This window comes from Suricata suricatta, chromosome 3 (genome assembly GCF_006229205.1).
Source record: "Suricata suricatta isolate VVHF042 chromosome 3, meerkat_22Aug2017_6uvM2_HiC, whole genome shotgun sequence".
NCBI classification, from domain to species: domain Eukaryota; kingdom Metazoa; phylum Chordata; class Mammalia; order Carnivora; family Herpestidae; genus Suricata; species Suricata suricatta.
The window spans coordinates 99,898,076-99,921,679 of NC_043702.1; the positions used below are offsets into that span (position 1 = coordinate 99,898,076).

The following is a 23,604-nucleotide window of genomic DNA, read 5'->3' on the forward strand; positions in this document are numbered from 1 at the left end:
TGAGACTTGTCCAGAGACAGCAAAGACCTACAGGTTTTGCCTGTTGGGGAAGCAGCGGACCCAGTATCCATTTCCTCCCTTCCTGGTGATGACACCTCTTTGGAGAGGGCCGACTTGGAACATTCCTGAGGACTTACTGTCAGCCGCCGACCAACGGCATGGTAATTATTTAACTCTGTGGGGAGAATGGGCTGGAATGTGTTGGTGCTAAATCTGGGAGCCAAAGAAGAGAGCCGACACGTGGACACCTCACAAGGTCACAGGCCCAGTGGGGGTTCTGACTAACCACACCTCACCCTGACAAGGGCTGGGGCGGGGGGGGGGGTGCGTCCTGGAGCATCCCTGGACCTCTCCTCCACTCGGGAGTCCGAAGACAGCCAGGAGCAGAAGGCCAGGAAGGGAAAGTGTCCTCAGATGGAGGGCAGTAGGGGCGTGGAGGGCAACCCCCGATGGGATCACCCACAGAGGAGGGGACTAAGGCCTGGCACTGCTTTCTGCAAGAGTAAGCCAGGCTCTTCCTGCACCAGGGCTCGCTGCCCACTGCCATCCCGAGTTACACACCAGTATGTAGCAGTCTGCGCTGCAAAATTAGCTTCCAGACTATCCTGTTGCAAATACACTTCTGCCTATGGCTTACTACACATGCTCACACATACAGCTTGTCAGCCAGGACCAGGACCAGCCACTGTTGGCTTAGATGCTCTGTGCCTGGGCCTCACCCTTAACATGGCCTTAACACCGCCACAGCCGGCGCTGGGCCTCACGCGTCTGCGGAGGGAGTGCCTGTCAAATTATTCAGCGGCCACACAGCCACTAGCTGCTCTGATTACAGAACACGGTGGGGAACAGTTGTTTATACAAACAACAGAGCCCACGAAGGGGGGCACCAGCGGGGAGCTGGGACGGGAGGAAGCCTATGACGGTGAAGGTCTCAGACACACCCTGGGCAGAAGGAGGGCTGGAATCAGTGTCAAGGTTAGGGGGAAACCCACTTTGACATCTGTCCCAACCACCCACTCTGACCAAAGGAGCCCTCGGGTCTCTCTACCATGCATAGAACTCCATGTGCAAGGGCCATCTGACGCTCCCTGTCTGCAAGAGCCAGAGCCTGGCAAGAGCCCAATGTCCCCCAGTAGGCTGTCTAGCCACCCAGCAGAGGCCACGCCGCTGGATGGAGAACTAGAAAGCTCTCTGTGAACAGACAGGGAACTGACTCCCATAGGCTATAAGACAAAGGTAAAGAACAGTGTGTCTGTGTGCACCATTGGTGCAAAACAAATGGGTGGTGAGCACACCTGTGTGAGCAGGGGCCAGACACAGGTGGACCCAGAGACACCAGCTGCCCTGGGCGCAGCTCGAGGCTATGGTACCTCCGAGAGAGGCATTTCCTGAGGTATGTACACTCCCTTGTACCTTCTGGAGTTAGGGCCTTTACCTGTTAAAAAACTAATAATAACCTGATTCTGGAAGGTGCAAATGCAGCACAGAGCTGGAAGCTATTCTGGCCACCAGGCCTCATTGAATGAACACAGCTCCGGCCCTGGGAACCTGCCGCAGTTTACTGGGCACTTTCAAGGGAAGCATTTCCTCCAGGTGGGCAGCTTCCCGAGAACCTCGACCCAGGGCACCCGCTCACCTCGGTGAGAATGGTGGTCTCATAGGATGGCTGGTACTTCTCCTTCTCCTGGGCAGTTCTCTTCTCCATCTTTTCCCGGTCCGTCTTCTGTTTCCGGTCAGCTCCCTTTGGCTGCAAATGCAGAGCACAGAGGTCTAATTAGTCCAAAGCAGGCAGAGGCAGCTGTCAGACAAAGACCTGGGTCTGAGCGACAGTCACAATGACTCGTGCACACCCCACCGCGCCCGGGGCCCAGGAGCCCAGGCTGGATCTCTGGACAGGAGGGCATCTCTGTCACCGCCCCCAGGGGGCAAGCCTGCGGCCCTCCTCCCAGAGCCTTTGTGCCTCCCCACCCAAGGGGACTCATAGCCTCCCCTGGGCGCCTGCCTCTTGGCAGTTCATGGGGAATGTCAATGCCACTGGCCCCTAGACAAACCCCTGGGAGCCTCAGCAAACCCCAAGACATTCCTTGGGTTACAGGGGTGGGGAGTCTGGTATGCACCAGTGGGCTGGGAGACTCTGGACATGCATAAAGGCCTCGGACTCCCAACTCCTAGGGCCCCCTGTGCAGCTCCCTGCTCACGCAGGGTGACACCTCCATCCTGACAGAGCCTGGCCTGGGCGCCAAGCAACCATGAGTGACTTTCAGAGGGGCCCGGGCCTCATAAGCTCTAGCCCATCTTTCATTTACAGGTAAGGACTGAGGCTCAAGTCACTTGTCAAAAATGAAAAGGCACCTGCTTTAGCCGTTCGGGGTCTTAAAATAGAGAAACTGAAGCAGAATCAAGTGTCAAGCAGGGGAAACAGTGCCCAGGTGTGGTGGCCCCGCTCACAGGTGTGCTCTGGACAGTCACCGCCTGGTTGGTGGCTTCCGACATCAGGACTCCAAGCAGCCACAGCACCCAGGACAGAGCAGTGTCACCGTGTACACGATGGGCTGCAGTGTGCAGTGACAGCTGTGCATTCCCACACTCAGCGGCACCTTCAGGGTCTCCTGTCCCAGCATGCACCTCCCACAGACCATAGCCATTGGCTCCTGGCCCAAGAGCATTTTAGGAAACAGCCCTCAGGGTAACGCAATGCCCATGTTAGACAGAGATGGGCTCACAGGAAGTCAGGTCATCTCATCTCCCCCATAGCCTGCCTCCCCACTCCTGTCCCTAACAGGAGGGATTCTCCAGTTGGCGGACGTGAGGCGAGGCTGCGTGTGGGCTTAGCACTCAGCCCAGTGACGCCTGTGGGGGAGGTGGCTGGTCAGAGAGGGGTCCTGTCTGTCCCTTCAGAGGCCCTGACGTACCCACTGAGCCCCAGGGCATGGCCCCACCAAGCGGGAGGCATCCCAGTGATGGACGGGGTGATGGACAGGTTGGTGAGACTCCGCCTGGTACTTGTGCACACTGCAAGAACTCTGTCTGTGATGGGGCTGGGCGCATGGGGTAGCCACACCTCCTCAGGCATTCTGAGAAGCCAGATTCAGGGGATAGAGGACCCAGGCCCCTGCAGAAGATACCAAGGTCCTTCCTGAGTCACTCAGACAAGGAAGCCTCCAGACCAATTCCTCAATAGTTCCTGGTGTGTGGTCCAGGAGTGTGGTGGGCAGAGCCCTCACCCCGGGCTTCTGCCTCAAGGTGTAGAAAGAGGAGCTGGTGGGGGGAGGGGGAGACAGGCACTGTGGGGGGACAGACACTGTCCCTTTCTCCTGTTGCCCAATGCAGCACCTGATCCTTAGGAACTCCACTGGACACCACCGGGCCTGAGGACAAGTGCAACTGGAGGGACCACAGATGTAGTCTGTATATGAAGAGGACAAAGGGATGACTAGGGACAGGCAAGGACCTCCAGCAGCGCAGCGGGGGAACTGTCCATGGGAAACCATGGAGAAGCTGTCCAGGGAAACCACAACTGTGCAATCCCGGAACAGGCAGCAAGACCAGAGGCTGCGGCACCCACCACGACAGCGGACCAGGTCAACAGAAGCGTGTTGTCCCGAGACAGCCATGTCCTCATCCCCAGGACCTGTCAGGCCGTCACCCTATGTGGCAGAAGGGGTGAGGCTGCACGTAGACTTAAGTGAGCTAGAGTGTGGGGTGAAAACAGGAAGGCCATCCTGCATTATGCCAGGGCCCCATGCAATCACAGGCCCACAGAAGGGGGCAAGAGAGGGAGGGGGAAGGGGGGAGTGGCATGGCAAGGGAAGGGCTCGGCGCCGTTAGCCCAGGGAGACCCTCTCAGACCTCAGGCCCCCAGCACTGGGAAATAACAAACTTGTGTGGTGCTAAGCCCCTAAACACATGGTAAGTACTCTGTTACAACAGCCACAGGAAACCCATACAGTGGGAGTGAGTTCAAGGAGTCAATCCCGACACAGGGCTCTGAAGGGTGTTACCGCAGCACCACTAACTGACCCAGGCGTCCAGATCCACATGGCCTACCAGCCCTCACCCCTGGGCCGCCACAGGCTCCACGGAGACCCTGCACCTCCCCAGGGCCATGCAGGGCCTTGGGCTGCATCACCAGCCACCAACTCCCATGAGGGAGTATTGGTCCAGACAGATAAGATGAAAATGGTGACAGGCAAAGGCAGGGGGTGAGCACAAAGGACCCCTGCGGCGACACGGCCTTGGGACCTCAGAGAGCTGTCTCCCGCAGGGAGGAAACAGAAACCCAAACTTGTTCAAGTCCAGACACTCTTACAAAGCAGAGATGGGCATATCCATCCATGGTGACGGGAGACGGAAGGTGCCCCCAGCAGGAGGATGCCTACGCCGGCAAGCCCATCACCACCGGATGTGCTGCTCCTGCTCTTTAGGGGTCCCGGCGGAGCCCCAGGCCACAGTGATGCCAAGCCCCCACCAGGCCGGGGGGAGGGGGGGGGCTGCGCAGGCGGGCCTGTGGGCGCGCGTGACCCTGGGAGGGATGTGGTATGGATGTCCCACCTTGAACACCTTGATCTGGCAGCTGGCCGAGTGCAAGTGTGCCGCGTATTCCCCATTCTCGTTCTGCTTGAACGTATCGATCTGCACCCGGAAAGGCACGCCCTTCTCACCCCCGTGTTTCCTCGGGGTAAACTCTGTGCTGATGCAGTGCACCTACGAGGGAATACAGGCCAGAATCAAGAAGGGTGGGGACAGGTCCTGGGCTCCGCAAGGGCCCCTCACCGCATGAAGGGTTCCCATCCTGCCCAGGCAGGTGCAGGTCTGTCTCAGCCTCCCCGCTCCCCCACATCCCCGAGTTATAAAGGACACACCCTCCCACCTTGGTCCCTTGACCTTGGGGCCCTGCCTGACCAGCTCAGTCCTGCCACTGCTCAGGCCCATGGGCCCCAGCAGCTCCCCTTCACTTCTCTCCCCAGGCAAACCCCACAGACTGCAGATCAGGTGGGACCACAGCTAAGCCCCCAGGGGCCCTGGGGTCCAGGTTCCTGAGGCTGGGCCAGAAGCATGACCAGGAGGCTAGAACCATTTTGATGTTTCTGCTAAGTACCGACTACACGAAAATGTGCTCACTATGTATTTATTATTTTAATACTATAATACTAATGTATTACTGCAGTAATGCAACGATATTGCAATAGTGATTTTAAAATACAGTCAGAGGTGCTTGGGTGGCTCAGTCAGTTAAGCAACTGACTCTTGGTTTCGGCTCAGGTCATGATATGATGGTTCACGGGATTGAGTCTCATGTCAGGCTCCATGCTGAGCACAGAGCCTCCTTGGGATTCTCTCTCTTCTTCTCTCTGCCCCTCTTCTGCATGCATGCATGCTCGCTCTCTAACACTGTAATTATGTTGTTGGGGGTTTTTTTGTTTGTTTTTTTTTAATTTTTTTAATAGTTTATTGTCAAATTGGTTTCCATACAACACCCAGTGCTCTTCCCCACAAGTGCCCTCCTCCATTACCACCACCTCTTTTCCCCCCTCCCCCTTCCCCTTCAACCTCGGTTCCTTTTCAGTATTCAATAGTCTCTCAGGTTTTGTGTCCCTCTCTCTCCCCAACTCTCTTTCCCCCTTCCCCTCCCCATAGTCCTCCATTAGGTTTCTCCTGTTCTCCTGTTAGACATATGAGTGCAGACATATGGTATCTGTCCTCCGCCTGACTTATTTCGCTTAGCATAATACCCTCGAGGCTCATCTACTTTTTAAAAAGGTCACTAACTTTTACTGAGCAATTACTATAGGCCAGGCACAGCAGTAATGACTTTAGGCTCACTCTCTGATTCATAAGACAGGTGGAAAAATGAAGAGGCTCAGAAAGGGACATACAGTAAGTGAGAGTCCGTGTCAGCCCAGAAGCACAGGGGCCCTGCCATGTCCCTGAGTCCCCACCAGGTGCCTGACCATCAAATAATGTAAACATAGAAACTACCATGGAAAACCATTTTATTTCATGGGATATATGCTAAGATGTGCTTATTTTGTAACAAGCTTACATATTGATAAGCAAATGCCTCCCAGGATTCTACAACACGCCAAGCCCCTTTCCGGCCCCAGGGAGTAGCCAGCTCTGTGCCTGGGCCACACTCCTGCACCCCTTCCCTTCAGGGTGTGTCCCTACAACAGAGAATGGGAGTTCCACAGGGCACTGCAGAGGGACTGGGCCCCGAAACTCTCGGCTCCCCCAGAGGACGACCTCCCCCCGCTAACCTGGATGAATGCAGAGGCTCTCTTCGAAGGGTCCCACAAAAACTCGACGGCGTTCAGCTGGGTGGGGCTGGCCCTGGGGTCCAAGATACCAACAGACAGTGGAATATCTGCACACACATACACAAAAGTGCCATAGTCAGCCACTCCCAAATACTTAGGGAAGGACTCTCACTGCAGGTCCCAATTAAGCACCATCTGAAAGGCCACAAGTTCTGAAAGGTACATCTTGCATGACCCATTTGGCAGACAGCCAGACTTGAAGTGCCACAAAGCTGTTTAGAGTCTTTGTCCCGATCCGTGTCACCAGTCACTCTAGTCTGCTGCAGAAGTATCAGTGTGCCTGACTGCCCACTGGAGAAATGACCTGGAGCTAGGGGGTCTGCGCACCCAGTTGTCATTTCTAGGTTCTAAATTCCAAAACCCAAATGGCTCCCAAATGGCTCCCGGGGTTATAGATAAAAGACCATGGATCCGTGCTTAAGACTCCAAAATCTAATCTCTACTGCCATCGGTGATGCCTTCCCTTTTTCACAGATCAGATCCTTTACGACAAGGCCCTCTGGGAAGCCCCGGGAAGTCCCCGCAATCCCAGACAGCACCTGGCCTTTGCATTCCACTGGAAAGGGGAAGTCCCCAAGGGCAGGCCTGAGGACACGTCACCTGTGTCAGCTCCCACAGCATTCTGCCCAAGGCAGGAATGCACTGAAGTGTCTGTCCCTGAGTCCCACAGTATCTTGGTATCTTGGTATCCTGGAGTGCCTGGCCCCTCCTAGCTCAGGAGACTCACCGATGTCCAGGATCCGGTCCCCAGGCCTGCTCCACCGCCATCCTTCCAGCTGCTGGTGCTCTGTGTACTGCAGCCGGCGGTCGTGGAAAACCACTCGGATGATGCTCTGCAGAAGGGGAGGCAGAGCAGGGGACAGCTGAGTGTGCAGCCAATGAGGACCCAAGAGGAACCACCTACCAGGGCAAACATTCCACCCTTTAAGACCAAGGCCCACCCGGCTGGAGCCTTCCTTCCCAGCTCTGAGCTCTGCATGCTCTCCCCGCTCAGAACCCCGATCATACAGTGAAAACGATGGCTACACTTTTGTCCAAGATCACCAAGTGCTTTCCACACATGGCTAAGCTATACTTTTTGTGTAGAGGAGCAAACCAGAGCTCGGGGAAGCTCAGTAAGCGGCAAAGCCTGGCTCAAACCAGAGTCTTGTCTAACCCAGAGCCCGTTCCAACAGTCCAGGCCCCTCTGGTTCTCAGTGGCGCCCGCTCGCCCCCGGCCCCCCGAAGACAAACACGCCCTGGGGAACAGGAACTCACTGGGTTTCCCCAGACCTCCTGAGCCCCACTCCCACAAGCCCAGGTTCCCAGGCCCCAGCCAGCCCCTGGGGACAGGGTAGGGGGTGGCCCCACAGCCTTGCCTTGACATATTTTGTGTTCAGATCTTGAAAGTCTCCCAGCTTCCGGTTCTCCAGCAGCCGGATCTCATAGGACTGACCTAGAGGGGGGTTAATACATTTTCCATTTCTGAGTGTTTTCTAATCTTGGGTTCACCTAGATAGAGGCCTCCTTGACCTCCTGAGTGGGCACCCAGGCCGTATGTCCCCCGGGGGACAAAGCAGAGGCATGAGCCTGTGGCCGTCCAATGGGTTCTCTGGACTGCACACCCAGCTTGTCCCCACAGCCTGGTTACACCTAGAGCACCCCAGATGGCACCCCACATGCACCCCAAGACACAGCACTTCTACATTTTTCAAAGAACTGGAATTCAACAAAACGGAGTTAACATTAAATTTATGGAACATAACTTCTCATTTCTTCATAAAGGACACCCCCCATTCACCTGGATGGAAAGCACAGCCACTCACCCAAATCCACATTACAGTAAATAACTGACCATACCCTTCCCGAGCACAGGTTAAAGGAACGAGTAAAAGCCTGTTAAACATTGTCTCTAATTGCAGAATGAAAAGCATTTTCCCAAGTTAAAAGAATTTCATGTATTTAAAGGGTGTGGGGATTCTAACTAGCACAAGCTGGTTACAGAACATACGTGGAGAAGAGACTGATGCAGAGTAACAGAGAACCTGAATCGATGAATCCCATCTATGATTAACCTGAAGAAAACTATACACGTTCTATAAGGAAATAATATACAGTCTGAACAAACAGGAGACGCCATATTCCTTGACTGGAAGACCATATATCAAATGATGTCAATTTTTCCATAACCGCAACTCTAAAACACCCTAATACATTTCACAACTAACAATGGATGGTTTACAATTAAGAGAGAATAAATGATTTGATGATTGGTATTGGTAAATCTGATTGGCTGTCTGCATTTTTTTTTTTTAAGGATAAAGATAGACTCACAAGAAGTTACAAATACAGTACAGAAACATCCTGAGTGCCTGTCCCCCAGTTTCCCCAGTGGTGGCATCCGAGGGAAGTATGGTACGTATCAAATCCTCCAGGAAACTGACATGGCACATGCAATCCACCAAACTGCAGACCTGACTCAGAACTCCCTGGGTTTTACAGGTATTCACCTCACAGCAAATATCAAAACAACTTACCACTGGACTAAAATGTAAATTTCCTAAAGTTGTTTTTTACTTTAAAGAGAGACTGTATGAAGGGGGAAACACCAGCAGAAGAAAGGGAAAGAATCTTAAGCAGGTTGCATGCTCAGGACAGAGCAGCTCAGTCCCACAACTGCAAGATCATGACCTGAGCCGAAATCAAGAGTCAGGCGCTCAACTGACTGAGCCACCTGGGAGCCCCCAATTTCTTAAGGTTTTATGCAAACATAAATTATACTTAGCTGACACTCAATAGAGAGGGACTTTCTGAAACTAAAACTGGGGAAACAGAAAAATCTACCTATATTAGAATCCCCCTCTCTTCTCCCCCTCTCTGCTCCCTCTATACGTGTGTATGTATATGCATATTTATCTGTACACACATACACATACACACACACACATACACACACACACACACACACAAACACAACTTAAATGCAAAGCACAAACCCAGCAGCTAGCAGCTTTGAAATAGCTAAAGCAGCCATGATTAGAAAAATCCTAAGACCCCTGGGGTGGGCTGCCTGCTGCCCCCTCCCAGTAAAGGTCTGTCCACAGCCTCATCTCCAGAACTGTGAATGCTATCATCTTGCATTTGGAAAAAGTCTTTGCAGATGCAATTAAATTAAGGACACTGAGAAGAGGAGATATTCCTAAGTTATCTGAAGGTCCCTCAATCTAATGACAAGTGTCCTTTCAAGAGACACACGGGGGAGACAGAGAGGAGAGGAGACAATGCAACCAGGAGGGAAGAGACCGGAGGCCAAGGAACACCTGGAGCCCTGGAGCGGGCAGGTGCAAGCACGGGAGGAGCACGGCCCCACCGGATGTCCCACTTCCAGCCACCAGAGCTCTGGGACAATAAACTTCTGTTGTTTTATTTTAAGCCAACAGGTTTGTAGTAATTTGTAAAGCAGCCACAGGACGCAAATGTACTCCTCCCTGCAACGAAGAGAACGGGCGCGAAACATGCGATCAAATAATCCCTTCCAAATACTGCTGACAAAACTACTGCCAGATGCCACGTGAATCGTGGGGACTCGGAAGCAAGAGGGACGGACACAGGGCCATGTGCCACGGAGCTCCTTCCCACGGCTCTCAGCGGGCCCAGAAACGGGGCCGGCCAAGCACCGAAATTCCCACAGTAGTTCACCAGCCTCTGGGCCAGGACCGGCGGACACAGCGATGCACCAAGGCCCCAGTCATCACTCAAGATGCCGTGCGGGGTGCCCTTCCCATCAGAAGGAGGTGGCATAAGCCTCAAACGCCCATCCTGCCTGCTTGCCAGTCCAGGAGGCACAACTCACTGACCTTCCCGACACTTCTAGCTTTCTGCAAGAGCCAGACTTTAATATCCGTTTCCGGGCTCTGGAGCCAACATTCCCTTAACAGCGACATGAAATGGAGCCTTACACACCCTAACTGGTTTTTCCAGTGTCCTTTCCCTTCTCCGAGGGAAAATACAGCCAGCTCTGGGATGAGGCCGGAAGCCTAAGGGTCATCACTCTGGCTTTCCAGGTGCTCCAGGCCCCAATTAACACTGACCCCGGCTCGGGCACACTGAGGCCCCTCACACCCCATGCAGGGCAGTTTTGAGCAGGAACATAACAAGGGGCAGCGAATCTGGGATGGGGAGCTAATGAGCGGGGCCCTGGGTCTGGGGCTACAGCAGAGGCCGGCCCCCGAGCCTCCCCACCACCTCTGCGGTCTCCTCGTCCCCTCCTCCTGCACACACACTCTCCGGGGCCCCTCCCTCCCATTCCTGCCTGGACGCCAGCCCTGAGGACGGACCTCCCCACGCCCAGATCTGCTCTCACACGGCGCCATCAGAAGGCCAACGTCCACGATCACACACACAGATCAGCACGGTCATGAAAGCTGAGCTGGGGGCACCTCTCCGCCTGGCCAGCATCATTACGGGGCGTGGGCGGGAGCCGTGGGAAGAGCTCCGTGAAGGCACACGTTCTTCTTGCTACTATACTGCTTGACCCACAGTAGACACGCCGCAAGTGTGTGCCTGAAGGTGACTTCATATTCTCCGTGATGCTCTTCTGTGCCTGGACTGTATACAGGGTTTGCAAACCTGAGACACGCTCTGGCCCTCGAAGGCTAGCAGTCTTCTGGGTTACATCCCAGTACTCCTATAAGGCAGAATTTAGAAAATCTTCCTAAGAGATAACAGAGACCCAAAGTCAGGCAATACTCGCAGAGAATGGGGGTGAGGGGGCTGGGAGGGGGGGAAGGGTGACAAAAGGGTTGAACTAGGAGATAACACATTTAAGATGGACTTTGAGGAGTACACAGGATGTCCAGGGCAGAAGGGATGAATGAGTAATTAATACTAAGCAAAGCTGAGATGATGTGGCAGGAGGGGAGAAGCGTGCCTCGGGAACAGTGACAGGCAGCTCCCATTCACTGGGTGCTCACAAGTCAGACAGCCTGTGACGTGGGCAGCTTGGGATCGTGGGCCCTGCTGAGAGGAGGAGGCAGAGGTCCCCTGACTTGGGCATGCTTGGAAGTGGCAGGGCCAGGAGCAGAAACTACATCTGTCTCCAGATCCTACCGCATCCTCGGGTGGCTGTCATGTGCTGGGCAGGGGACATCTGTAATAGGGGGTGTAGGGGACATGATCCTCTCTCAACCTCTCTTTTCTGGGAGGTATCGGTTTGCCTACAGCATCTCATGGCTTAGAGACCATCCCCATCCCAAGTTAAGATGGGTTTTTCCCCTTCCGTCTTCTCTCTAGGATTAGCAATAAGAGGATTCCCAGCATGACCAAATCCACTTGGGAGGTGGATCCTGCACAGGGCATGTTGGCCCCATTGCCTAGTCTATAAAATACTCTGTTTCCCACATTCTTAACAGCCTGGGAAGAAAAACAAGTACTATAGGAAATGGTAGTGAAAGTATGTTCTAATTCCAAAAACATAAAATGTGGCAAAAGAAAAAGAAGTTGGCCCTAGAATCAAGGAAATAAAGTCATAAGTAACTATCATTTAGTTTCTGTACAGCCACAAGCCAGGACACTGCCAAGCCTGTTAACGTGCATTATCCGACTTGGTCAATAGTCTCATGAGGAAAGCCCATCATTGCTCCCACCTTATAGACAAGGACATTAAAATTAAGATCCAGAGACACTAAAATTCTTAGTGAAGATCAAGCCTGGGTTTATCAGAGTCCAAAGACTGATCACTTAGCCAAATACTCCATCCAGTCCCAAAGGCTACAAAAGTACCTTCTGGTTCTAACATTCAAGGAGTCCATTCTCTATTTCCTCCCGAATTTCTTCACATTCATCTTATTATATGACCCTCTCCCACACACCTAAACCCTCCCCCTTCCTTTAAGGCTCAAATCCCTAATATCCTATGATGCACCTGCTGAATCAAGATGGCTTTCAAAGTCTAGTGGTCATGTAACCACACTGTGGCATGAGGTCGAATGTTTGTTTCCTGATGATAAACTAGTCTCCCTGAAACACTCCATTCAAAATAATCCAGGGACACCTGAGTGGCTCAGTCGACTGAGCATCCGACCTGACTTCAGCTCAGGTCATGATCCCAGGGGTCGTGGGATCGAGCCCCGTGTCAGACTCTGCTCTGAGTATGGAGCCTGCTTAGGATTCTCTCTCTCCCTCTGCCTCTCTCCCCAACTCATGCACTCTCTCTCTCTCAAATAAAAAAATAGGGGTGCCAGGGTGGCTCAGTCAGTTAAATGTCTGACTTCGGCTCAGGTCATGATCTCAGGGTTTATGGATTTGAGCCCTGCATAGGGTTCTGTGCTGACAGCTCAGAGCCTGGAGCCTGCTTCGGATTCAGTGTCTCCCTCCTGCTCTGTCCCTCCTCGGCTTGTAGGTTCTCTCTCTCAAAAATGAATAAGCATTAAAAAATTTAATAAATAAAACTTCAAAAATAATAATAAAATAAAATACTCTGAAAATGTAAGGTTATAGTTACTAAAATAATGTAATTTGGCATGGAAACAAACAGCCTAAGAGAAAAGAATAAAAAAGCCAGAAATAGACTTTTAGATACTTAGAAACTTGATCTATGACAGTGGGAAAAGACAGACTTTTTAAGAGTGTGGGATAACGGGTTATCTATATGGAAAAAACACATCCCCTTCTCATTGCATATATAAGTCAATTCAGTTAATGAAAAACATAAAATAAAAGGAAAATCTTAACATTTCTAGAGAAAATGAGATAATTTTAGGACTATGGGGTAGGAAAGGTTTTTTTAAGTAGACACAAATACACAAAGGAAAAATTATGTCCTTTATATTATATACGAAAACCATGACACCATTTATACCGAGACACTGTTGAAAGTGCCAAGGGTGTTAATAATTATGCAGTCTCTCTGAGTGGGGGTTGACCTGGAGAACTGGGCTATAATGATCACTCTAGCAAGAGAAAATGATCGACAAGTGAACAGACACTCGTCTCTACAAGTATGTGGGGTGATGCACGTAAGGTAAGCTGCCATCTTACGTCCATGGCGGGGGCAAATGCTACAGTCAGAAGACATTGAGTGCAGTGCTGATTCCAGGGTGGAGAATGGGGACTTGGGCACTGCTGATGGAAGCATGGTGGTGGAGAAGATTCCGGCAACAGGGCTTTGTTAAGGATGCACACACCCTTCAGCCAGGCAAATCCAATTCTACAAGCATATCCGAAAGAAGCACGTGACGCACATCAGGAGATGGACAAAAACTGCTCAATGTGTCGTTGCTCGTTATGGGGAGAAACTCAACAACTGTCTACGCAGCACCAGGAAGAGAGATCCGTTAATGCTATTCTTTGACTTGGAATGCAAGGGCACGCAGCACTGAAAATGAGCACTCTAGAGACACATACCAACGTGGAGAAATCTCCGAGTCATAATATTGAGCAAAATAAGGCACACGGTAGGGGCGCCTGGCTGGCTCAGTCAGTTAAGCGTCCGACTTCGACTCAGGTCATGATTTCACAGTTCGTGGGTTCAAGCCTTGTGTTGGATTATGTGCTGACAGCTAAGAGCCTGCAGCCTGCTTCAGATTCTGTGTCTCTTTCTCCCTCTGCTCCTCCACCTACTCATGCTCTGTCTCTCTCATAAATAAATAAACATTTAAAATAATTTTTTAATTTAAAAAAAAAAGAAAGAGGGAAAATTAGAAGCAAATTCAGCAAGGTTGCAAATTGTGTTGGGCACATGAATATTTGCTCTCCTACTCTCTGTAGTACTCCACTGATCTGAAACTCACACTCACACTAACGGAGAAGAGGAAAAAACTCTTGGAGCTGGCTGTCATCTTCACTGCATTTCGGTTGTGTGTGTGTGTGTGTGTGTGTGTGTGTGTGTGTGTGTGTGTTCTGACTCCGACTCCCCCTCCCCTGCCACCACCTCAGAGGGAGGACCCCTCAGGCTCCATTACTCAGTAGTCACCCTACACCCCCCACTGCCATCTGTGCCCAGTGACGTGCTGGGTGCAAGGCGTTCCAAGATGCTAGCAGGGCAGTGTCCCCACCCTCATTCACACACTACCCCACAGCTCCGCCACTGACATGAACTGCCTGTGAGTGAGGATCCTAATTATTTCATCAACTCACCTTTTAAACTAAGTTTTGGAAAGTGTGTATCATACCTGCATACAGAAAACCATCATCACATACCAGAGATAAACAGTAACTGAAACATTACAGAGATACGCACCTACCAGTGTTCCTCTGCATACCCCAGTTCCTTTGGGGAGCCTGTTTGGAGCCTGAGCTCAGAGTTGGACCCACTACCACCATTGACTGCTGGGTCAATCACTCTGTGAACCTCAGATTCCAGGTCTCAGAAATGTGGGCGCGGATGGTATTTAAAGCAGAGGGTGGTCACAGGACTGAAGGTGCACCCCGTGGAGAGGGGCATAGAGGTCTCTGGCTGAATCTGAAACCCCTCTGCAGTGAGACCTCCTGGGGGAACAGCATAGCAGTGCCCTGGTGTGGTCTGTCCACCCCCAAAGCCTTCAGGGCAATTCCCTCCGTCATCCCTGGCCCCACCCTCTCTGGTGGAGCAATTAAAAGCCTTTGAAAGGCTAAAAGGTAAGGAGCCCCTGGGTTGGCACTTGGTGATGAAAACTAGCCCTCCACAGGAGGCCAGGCTGAGCTGGAAGAGGGGCAGGCACCAGCTTCACATCCACCTCCCCACCTTGACCTGAGGAGCCCTGGCCACCTCTACCACCTTGGCACTCCAGCTTCAGCCCTCAGGGAGCACTGGGGGCTTCCCAGCTGAGGCTCAGTAGGGAGCTGGGCCACCATCCCCAAGGATGGTTTGGACCCTGCACAGCGGGCCCAGGCCATTCCAAAGGGTGTAGAACCCTCCCTCTCCCTGACCCTCAAGACCATGCCCAGCCTCCGCCCCTGCCCCTTTGCCCTTCCTCGCCTCCACCCTCCCCCAGCACTGGCAGAAATGGAAGAGGGGGGGGCAAGGGCTCTATGGGGTAGGAGAGCAACTTCTTTTCCAAGGAAAACATACACCTGGCTCTTCACACTGCACTCCGTCCAGACAAGTGCTCAGCAGACCTTCCTCTCCCCATTCTTCCCTCCCAATCCGTGGTATCTAATGCCTTCTAGCCCCGGCATCAGCCAACTTTCCACCCAAAGGGCCAGATGGAACTACATTCAGCCTTGTGGGCCACGAGGTGTCTGTCACAACTACTCGACTCCTCGAATGGGTGTGGCTGTGTTCCAATAAAACTTTATTTATGGACACTGAAATTTGACTTTGTATATAATGTTCACTCTTTCTGCTGACCTCTTCCTCCCTTCCAACTTCTGTGGATGCTTCGCGGCTTTGCCCCTTGGCTTTCTCGAGGGAGGCCTAAGTGGGAGCTCCTCAGCTAGGCCAGAAGCTCGAGGACAGAACAGCTACTGGTTCACCGGAACCAGATTTGCACACACACAGACATACACATTCACATTCCACCCCTTTGTACAGGAGTGGCGTGTGACAGGCACAGAATTAATGGTGGCAGATTTTGATATTAAAGTCCCTAGAACAAGTAACAGAGCTGGAGCCTGGCAGCCACAGCAAGAGCAGGAAGAGGTGACTAGCCTCCCTGATGGTCAAAGAAATGCCAAATGGCAATAATGCAATGCTGGTTTCATCTATCAGACTGGCAAAGATCAAACCAACTGCTAGCATCCCCAAAGGACAAACCACGGGGCTGGACTCTCAAACACGCTGGCATGGAGTTGGGAGAGGTTACGTCACAGCCTATGGGCCATTTTGACAATACCCGTCCATGTGGAAGATACACACAATCCAAACCCCCCAACCACGAAGTTGCTGAACAATATGTGCACGAAGTAACTGCACTTTTATTTTTAAGTGTTATAGGTGTCCTCTTATATTTCTGAGTCTAATACACGCTGTCTAACAGCAGACAGAAAAGGATCCTTCCCTCTTAAATTATATACGTCTTTAGCACTAACATTGTTGAAGACTAGAAATATATTACATGTGAACTTGACAACCATAAAACAAACAGTAGGGAGTGCCTCACACTGTTCCAGGCATGTAGCAGATGCCCTCAGTGACCGTGGTTGGTATTTTTTTCCCCAGTGTCAGGCCAGTATCCAGAACCCAACGAGACAGGTGGACATGTGGGGAAAAGTCTCTATCCAGTAAGCAGAGCACCAAATACATGTGGACAAGGGCAGACACAGGGAGGACCCAGCATCTAAGAGACCACCCTGACAACCCACATTATGACTGTGCCCATGTTAGAGGTGAGCATACCAAGGCCCCAAGAGATGCTGACATACCCAAGGCGATGGTGCAGGCAATGGCAGAGTCTGAGCAGCCTGTGGCCTGGCCCAAGACAGGTAAGGGGAGGGTGGCCGGGGTCAGGTCTGATGTTGGAGCAGAGCCAAGACCCTCCCGTGTACTGGCAACTTCGTGAACCTGTCTGCATTTCCCCTGCAATGCTCCTTGCAGAATGGCCCTGAGACTGAAGGAGAGAACGTTCTCCCAGCCAGGCCTGCAGGATGTGCCCAGTCAATGCCAGACCTGGCGAGCACTTGCAAAGGGCCTGAAATGTGCTCTCAGGTACCGAGCCCAACGACTCATGCACTTAGCGCTGCAGACGGACTCCTCCAGCCCTCACAGCAGCTCTGCGCACGGAGGGACCCGGCCACCCTGGCCACAGCCAGGAGACAGCCACACCTGGATGTGCCACCCGAGGCTCTTCCCCACTGTCTGGGGCGAGGGGGCCGCGGGTGACACCTCTGCTGCCCGGAGCAGGCCCAGCCCTGCCGGCCTCACCCAGGCCGCAAGCACACTCTGCCCAGTGAGCGGAACCCACAGCAGGGCCTCCTGCCCGGATCACAGTGTTCCTGAGGACAGGAGGCAATTGCCGGGGCCAGCCAAGATTTAAAGGTTGTTTACTTTCCAACAGTTACTGCTTTGGGTAATTAGCCACATAAAACATAATGGAGGCCATCGCTAGCTCCGAGAAGGGAAGTGGCCGCCAGCAGCCGGGTAGCAGGGGCAGGAGAGGAAGCACGAGCACCGCACACAGTGTCCCCCATAGGAGTCTGTCTTCTCACCGGCGTGTGGGCACTATCACGCCCGTGTGTCAACACAAGGCAGACTTCTGCAAAAAGGCTTTGCCATCAACACACCCAAGTCTGGATCGTGATGGCCTGTCACCTGTGTGACCTTGGACAGGGCTCAACCACATCTCGGCCACTTATGCCAGGGCCCAGGCACCGTGCCTGGCACACAACGGGTCCCTTACACACACAGTAAGTACGTGTGCATATGTACAAGAGTAAAGGTGTCCGTGTCCTAGAAACTCTTTAGAGAAGGGGATGTTTCCAAGGCTCAGAAAAAGGACAGAGGGGCATGTCAATGCAACACGGAGGCCAATCTGGGGGAGCCCCCACTAGCCACAAGTGGCACAAACTAGGCAAGAATTCAAAAACAATAATGTTGAATTTTAACACAGAGGATAAAATAAATATGCACAGGTCCATACTCATGTGATAAATAAGTAGATGCGTAAATGAAGGGTAGAGAAGAAAATGCTCCTTTCGACGGCAGCATTCCAATTTCCAAATGTAGAGAGAGAGAGAAATTGCTGGGAGCCATTTCCGAAGTAAGGCAGGTTTGCAAGACCTCCCACCATCAGATTGTGACCGAGTCTACGCCCACTCAACCCCCACTCAATTTCTGCTTGAGCACCAACCCCCAAGGCACCTGACTGACTGATATCAGGAGTGACTTGCCTTCTTATGCTAAAAATATGTGAATTGTACCTTGTGAAAAAACTTGTTATAGGAGTTTTTTCTTTTGTGATTATAGGAGCAAATATTACATTTCCTGAGAAAACCTGTTTTTCTCCCCCTGGAAAACAGGCTATTGACCCCTGCTTACAAAGAACTAACTCTTACCTTTGCTATGCTAAAAAACATCGCCCTGTATTTGAATGCTAAAGATCCCTTCCTTCCCCATGTGATAAGCATCTGGTCACCTACATCAATCACTATTGATAAAGGTTATGTACGAGTCTTCTACCATCTATGTTCTGGGAAATTTTTACATACCAAAGAACTTGTCATCAGAAATCATAGTCTAAGGCAACTGCCACTTCTGTTTTATACCCCATACATTTTTTCAATAAATAAAGCTGACTATCAGGTCAGAGCAGAGATGCCTGCCTGGTGAGCAGAAAGAACCTCATGGCTCTCTCGCTCCCTTTCACCAACACTGTCCATCCTTCAGGGAGCCCTGGACCTGCTGGAGCTGGAGTCCGGCAAAAATAAATAGAAAATCACCATTAAGCAAATGCAACAGTTAAAACTGGTACAAAAATGATCAGCCAAAGGATCAACTAATAGTGGGCATAAGTTTGGGGCGCCTGGGGGAGGGCTCAGTCGGTTGAATGTCTGACTTCAGCACAGGTCATGATCTCTCAAGTCTATGGGTTCAAGCTCCATGTTGGGCTCTGTGCTGACAGCTCAGAGCCTGGAGGCTGCTTTGGATTCTTTGCTTCCTTTTCTCTCTGAATCCCTTCCTCTCGCGCTCTATCTCTTGCAAAACTAAATGAACACTTGAAAAAATAGTGGGCATAAGTTTGAGGATAATCAAGGTATTAACATAGTCTCCAATTATCTCCCCCACCCCAAGATATCTATCAATTACAACAAAGGGGAAAATACCAACACCTCGCAGCAGGTTGGCACTACCACCAATGACATGAATTAGCATCATGAGCCTGTAATATGATGCACTAGGCTGGGCACAATGTCACAACTGTGGCATTCTTGCCAAAAATGCAAAACTTCAATCTCTTTATTTAAAAACATCAAATAAGAGGTGCCTGGGTGGCTCAGTCAGTTGAGCGCCCGACTTCAGCTCAGGTCATGATCTCAGGGTTCGTGGGTTCAAGCCCTGCCTTGGGCTCTGTGCTGACAGCTCAGAGCCTGGAGCCTGCTTCCGATTCTGTGTCTCCCTCTCTCTCTGCCCCTCCCCACTCAAGCTCTGTCTTCCCCCTCTTTCAAAAATAAAGATTTAAAAAATTAAAAATAAAAATAAAAACATCAAACAAACCAAAATTGAGGGCATTCTACCAAATAACTAACCAGTAAGCATTCTTTAAGTCTGAAGGTCATAGAAGACAAGAGAAGACTAAGGAACCATCCCCAGTTGCAGGGGACTAAGGAAACTAGACAACAAAATCCCACGTGGGATCCTGGATTGGATCCTGGAACAGAAAAGGTCAGCAGTGGAGACACCAGTAAAATGCAAGACTAGTAGAGGTAAGAGCCTCACATCAGTGTAAGTTCCTGGTTTCAATCACTGTACCATGTTCACTTATTTTCTTAATTTTTCAATTTCTACACCCATCATGGGGCTCAAACTCACAACCCTGAGACCAAAAGTCACATGCTCCACTGACTGAGCCAGCCGGGCACCCCCCTGTACCATGTTTATATGTGATGGTGACATTATGGGAAGCTGTATAGAATCTTGGTACTATTTTTGACACTTTGTACCTCTTAATACCCTCTGACACTTTAAGTCTAAAATGATTGTCTTCTCCCTCCCCAGAACATTCTGGATTCCCAAGTGCCACCTAAAACTGTGGATAGTAGACCTAGATGGGACCCAGGAATGGTCATGCTCATAAGCTGGGAATGACGTATCTTTTTCCTATTTTATTTCCTATTTGTTTATTGCTGGTTCATAGGAAATGCACTGGTTTTTGTATGTTTAACTTGTATCCAGCCACAGTGCTAAACTGAATCTTTATTAAAATGAACAATATGTAACTACAGCGCGTCAACCCCTTTCTAGTTAACTGGTAAATTTAACAGAAAGTTAAAGTAAGCGGTAACTGCATCTGGTTCAACTTAATACAATGGTTCTCACAGATCAATAAGCAAAAGGGCAACAGAAAAATGAGCAATGGGTAGAAACTGCCAGTCTTTTGTAAAAAGAAATGTAAACATATAAAAAGATATTTAATTGCACTCCTAACAGGAGAAATTAAGTAAATGCAAATTAAAATAAAGAGCTCATTTTCTCTATGCATATTAGGAAGGTTTCAAAGGCTGACAACATAAAGCCCGGGGGCCAATGTGTGGAAATAGGTACCCTGCTGCTCAGGCCGCAGGGGTATGAATGGTAAATTACTAAGACAAAGAACAGTAAAGAGAAAAAAAAAAAAATCTCAAAGATAAGGTCAGAACTGTGACTCATTCGGTCACCTCCCCTCTGAGACCTGCCCTGCACCACATCCTGGGCTGATGTTCCCTTTGCTGGTCAGGACTTTGGAGGGAGGAGCCAGGGTTCCTGGTCACTCGGATTCCAGCCCCCAGTATTCCGGCCCTGGGGCCCCCCATTTTCTCTCTCAGCCTCTGGTGAGATGAAGGACTTTGCAGTCCCTGCCTATGCAGACTCAACACAACCAAAACCTCTTCTTTCCCTTCACCGTAGGCCTTCCAGAAGAGCAAGTGCACGGGGACCATGTCAAGGAGCTGCATGAGGGTGGAGAAAGGGAGAGGGCGGGAGCAGCCCTGCTTACAGAGGCCCCAGGCCCTGGGCCACATCCCAGCCCATAAGCATGTGACCTGGCCTGGCCTACAGCTCCCTCCCTGGGAGTGCCAAAGCAGAGGCAGGGAATGAGAGCGCCCTGCTGGTGCAGAGAGGACCTATGTTCTCAGGAGCTTTTGGTGGCCTGTTTGCCCTCTGGCCACAGCGAGAGTGGAAGGCAGGTCCCCAGAGTGGGACAGGGAAGCAGGCCAGAGAAGTCTCGTGGTGCTCAAGCCTCTGGCTTCCGTTTGCTTCTGCCGTGAGGCTGCAGTCATGCCTTGAGGTTCCCTGCTCTGTGTGATGCCAGCAGACAGCCACCGCGGTCACCACCCGGTCCTGACACTGTCACAGAGATGGACGACAACAAGGGCTGGCTGTGAAGAAACTAGAACCTTCTTGCGTGCTGCTAGCAATGTAGTACAGGGTAGCTGCTTGGGAAAACGGTCTAGCAGTTCCTCAAATACTGAAATGGAACCCCCGCATGACCCAGAAATCCTGCCCCGAGATACATTCACAAGAGAAATGAAAACACAGGTCCACACAAAAACTTGTATATGAATATTCATAGCAGCATATTCATAAGATGCCAAGAAGTGGAAACAACCCCAAGTCTATTAACTGAAGAAAGGATCAATAAAATCAGGGTTACCTGCACAACAGAGTATCATACAACAGTGAAGAATGAAGTTCGCAACAACACAGAAGGCCCTTGAAAACACACCAGGGGGACCCAGCTGGCTCAGTCAGAAGAACATGCAATTCTTGATTGGGGTTGTGAATTCAAGCCCCACGTTGGGCGGAGAGATGACTCAAAAATAAAATATTTACGAAACAAAACAAAACGTTATGCTAAGTGAAGGAAGTCAATCACAAAAGACCACCATTTGTATCATACCATGGAACAGGCGAATTTTTAGATAGAAAGCGGACAGTGGCTGCCTACGGCTGGAGGTGGGGAGGAGGGAAGGAACGGAGACTGCTCGCTAACAGGTGCAAAGTTTAAGAGGGACAAAAAGTGTTCTATGATTAATAGGGGCGGTGGTGTGGTATATTTAGTTGAATATATTAAAAAACATGGATGGGGTACTTTAAGTGAGTGGACTATATGGTACGTGAATTGCATCCCAATAAAACTGTTTAAAACCAGAGCGGCCAGGGCACCTGGGCAGCTTGGCTGGTTGCACATCTGACTTTGGCTCAGGGCATGATCTTGCGCTTCATGATTTTGAGCCCCATGTTGGGCTCTGTGCGGACAGTTCAGACAAGGTGTCGCAGTTAAAAGAATAAAGTGACTGCGAAACAACATGCAAAAGAGGCGGGACAGCGCTGACAAAGGACACCGGCTAACACCTCTGAGAGGATACACTGCCCAGCTCTGCTCAGAGATCACACGAAGCAAAGTGACATCAGACAGAAAGGGTCACAAGACAGATACCAAGATGATGAGAGGTCGTCTTGAAGAAACTCAGCAATGCTGCTAATGTTTCCCTAAACGACCTAGAGAGAGGGAGAGACACAGAGGATTTCACAAGCCACATGGTAAAAAGCACACAAAGCACCTGAGCTTCAAACCACACGTCCGAGACCAGAGTGGCCGCTCTCTGGGGGTGGAAATGCACCTGCCGCGAGGCAGAGTCAAAGTGCTGCAGCCCAAAGCAACCCTGCCGACCCCCTCTAGATCAAGGACATACAACTCTTCAGGAACCCACCGTGTGGGGAGCATTTGCAGCTGCACAAGAGGGAGGTTTCCCCAGGTGCATGAAAGCATCAGGCCTGCACATCCAAGCCCTGGTCCTACAGGAAGGCAGCCACAGAACGGGACAGCCCAAAGCTGGGCCAGCTCCCACGAGAACACAGCGCAAGCCAGTTTGCTGGGGGTTATGCAGATGGAGTCAACTACGGGAAAAGTGGCTGAATCCAAGTCTGAAACGGAGCTTTTCTCCAAGCAGCTCCCTTGTGCCCACTGTTCCGCTCATAGCCCCGGGCAGCAGCCAAGGTCATGCAATAAATTTACCACGTTTCTGGGGTGTCTGAGTGGCTCAATCAGTTAAGGGGCTGACGTTTGATTTCGGCTCAGGTCCTAATCTCGAGGTTCGGGAGGCTGAGCCCTGGGTCTGCCCAGAGCCTGCCTGGGATTCTCTCTCTCTCCGTCCCTCCTCTACTCTCTCTCTCTCTCAAAATAAATAAACATTATAAAAATTAATTAATTAACCATGTTTCGATGCTTTGGTGTCTGGGGCCTTACAAACCCTCCTAGGGCTAGACAGTTCTCAGATTATAAACAACTAGCCTTGGGGCACCTGGGGGGCTCAGTCAGGTAAGCATCCGGCTTCGGCTCAGGTCATGATCTCACGGTCTGTGGGTTCAAGCCCCGCATTGGGCTCTGTGCTGACAGCTCGGAGCCTGGAGCCTGCTTTGGATTCTGTGTCTCCCCCTCTCTGCCCCTCCCCAGCTCATACTCCGTCTCTCGGTCTGTCTGTCAGTCTCTCTCTCTCTCTCTCAAAAATAAACAAACATTAAAAACATTTAAAAATAAATCACTAGTCTTTGTGTGTGCCTTTCACATGCAAACCAAGCAACTACTGACCACACCCCAACCACCTCCTTGCACAGCTTTCTCGCTCTTAGCCACTATTCCCCTGCCTGGGCCACTCCAGGGCCAGGCACCAGACTTGGGAGAGCTCCTATGTCCCA

At 51.2% G+C, this 23,604-nt stretch overlaps 1 protein-coding gene across 1 annotated transcript in view; it reads right to left on the bottom strand.

Moving 5' to 3' along the window:
• TFCP2L1 (transcription factor CP2 like 1) overlaps positions 1-23,604 on the bottom strand; it is a 53,474-nt gene that overhangs the window by 15,223 nt on the left and 14,647 nt on the right. The window contains exons 4-10 of the mRNA XM_029933331.1: positions 7,676-7,752; positions 7,045-7,150; positions 6,258-6,364; positions 4,552-4,704; positions 1,637-1,747; positions 888-942; positions 765-768 (exon numbers count right to left, since the gene is read on the bottom strand). Of these exons, the coding sequence (XP_029789191.1) occupies positions 765-768; positions 888-942; positions 1,637-1,747; positions 4,552-4,704; positions 6,258-6,364; positions 7,045-7,150; positions 7,676-7,752 (613 nt within the window). The remainder of the gene's footprint in view (positions 1-764; positions 769-887; positions 943-1,636; positions 1,748-4,551; positions 4,705-6,257; positions 6,365-7,044; positions 7,151-7,675; positions 7,753-23,604) is intronic.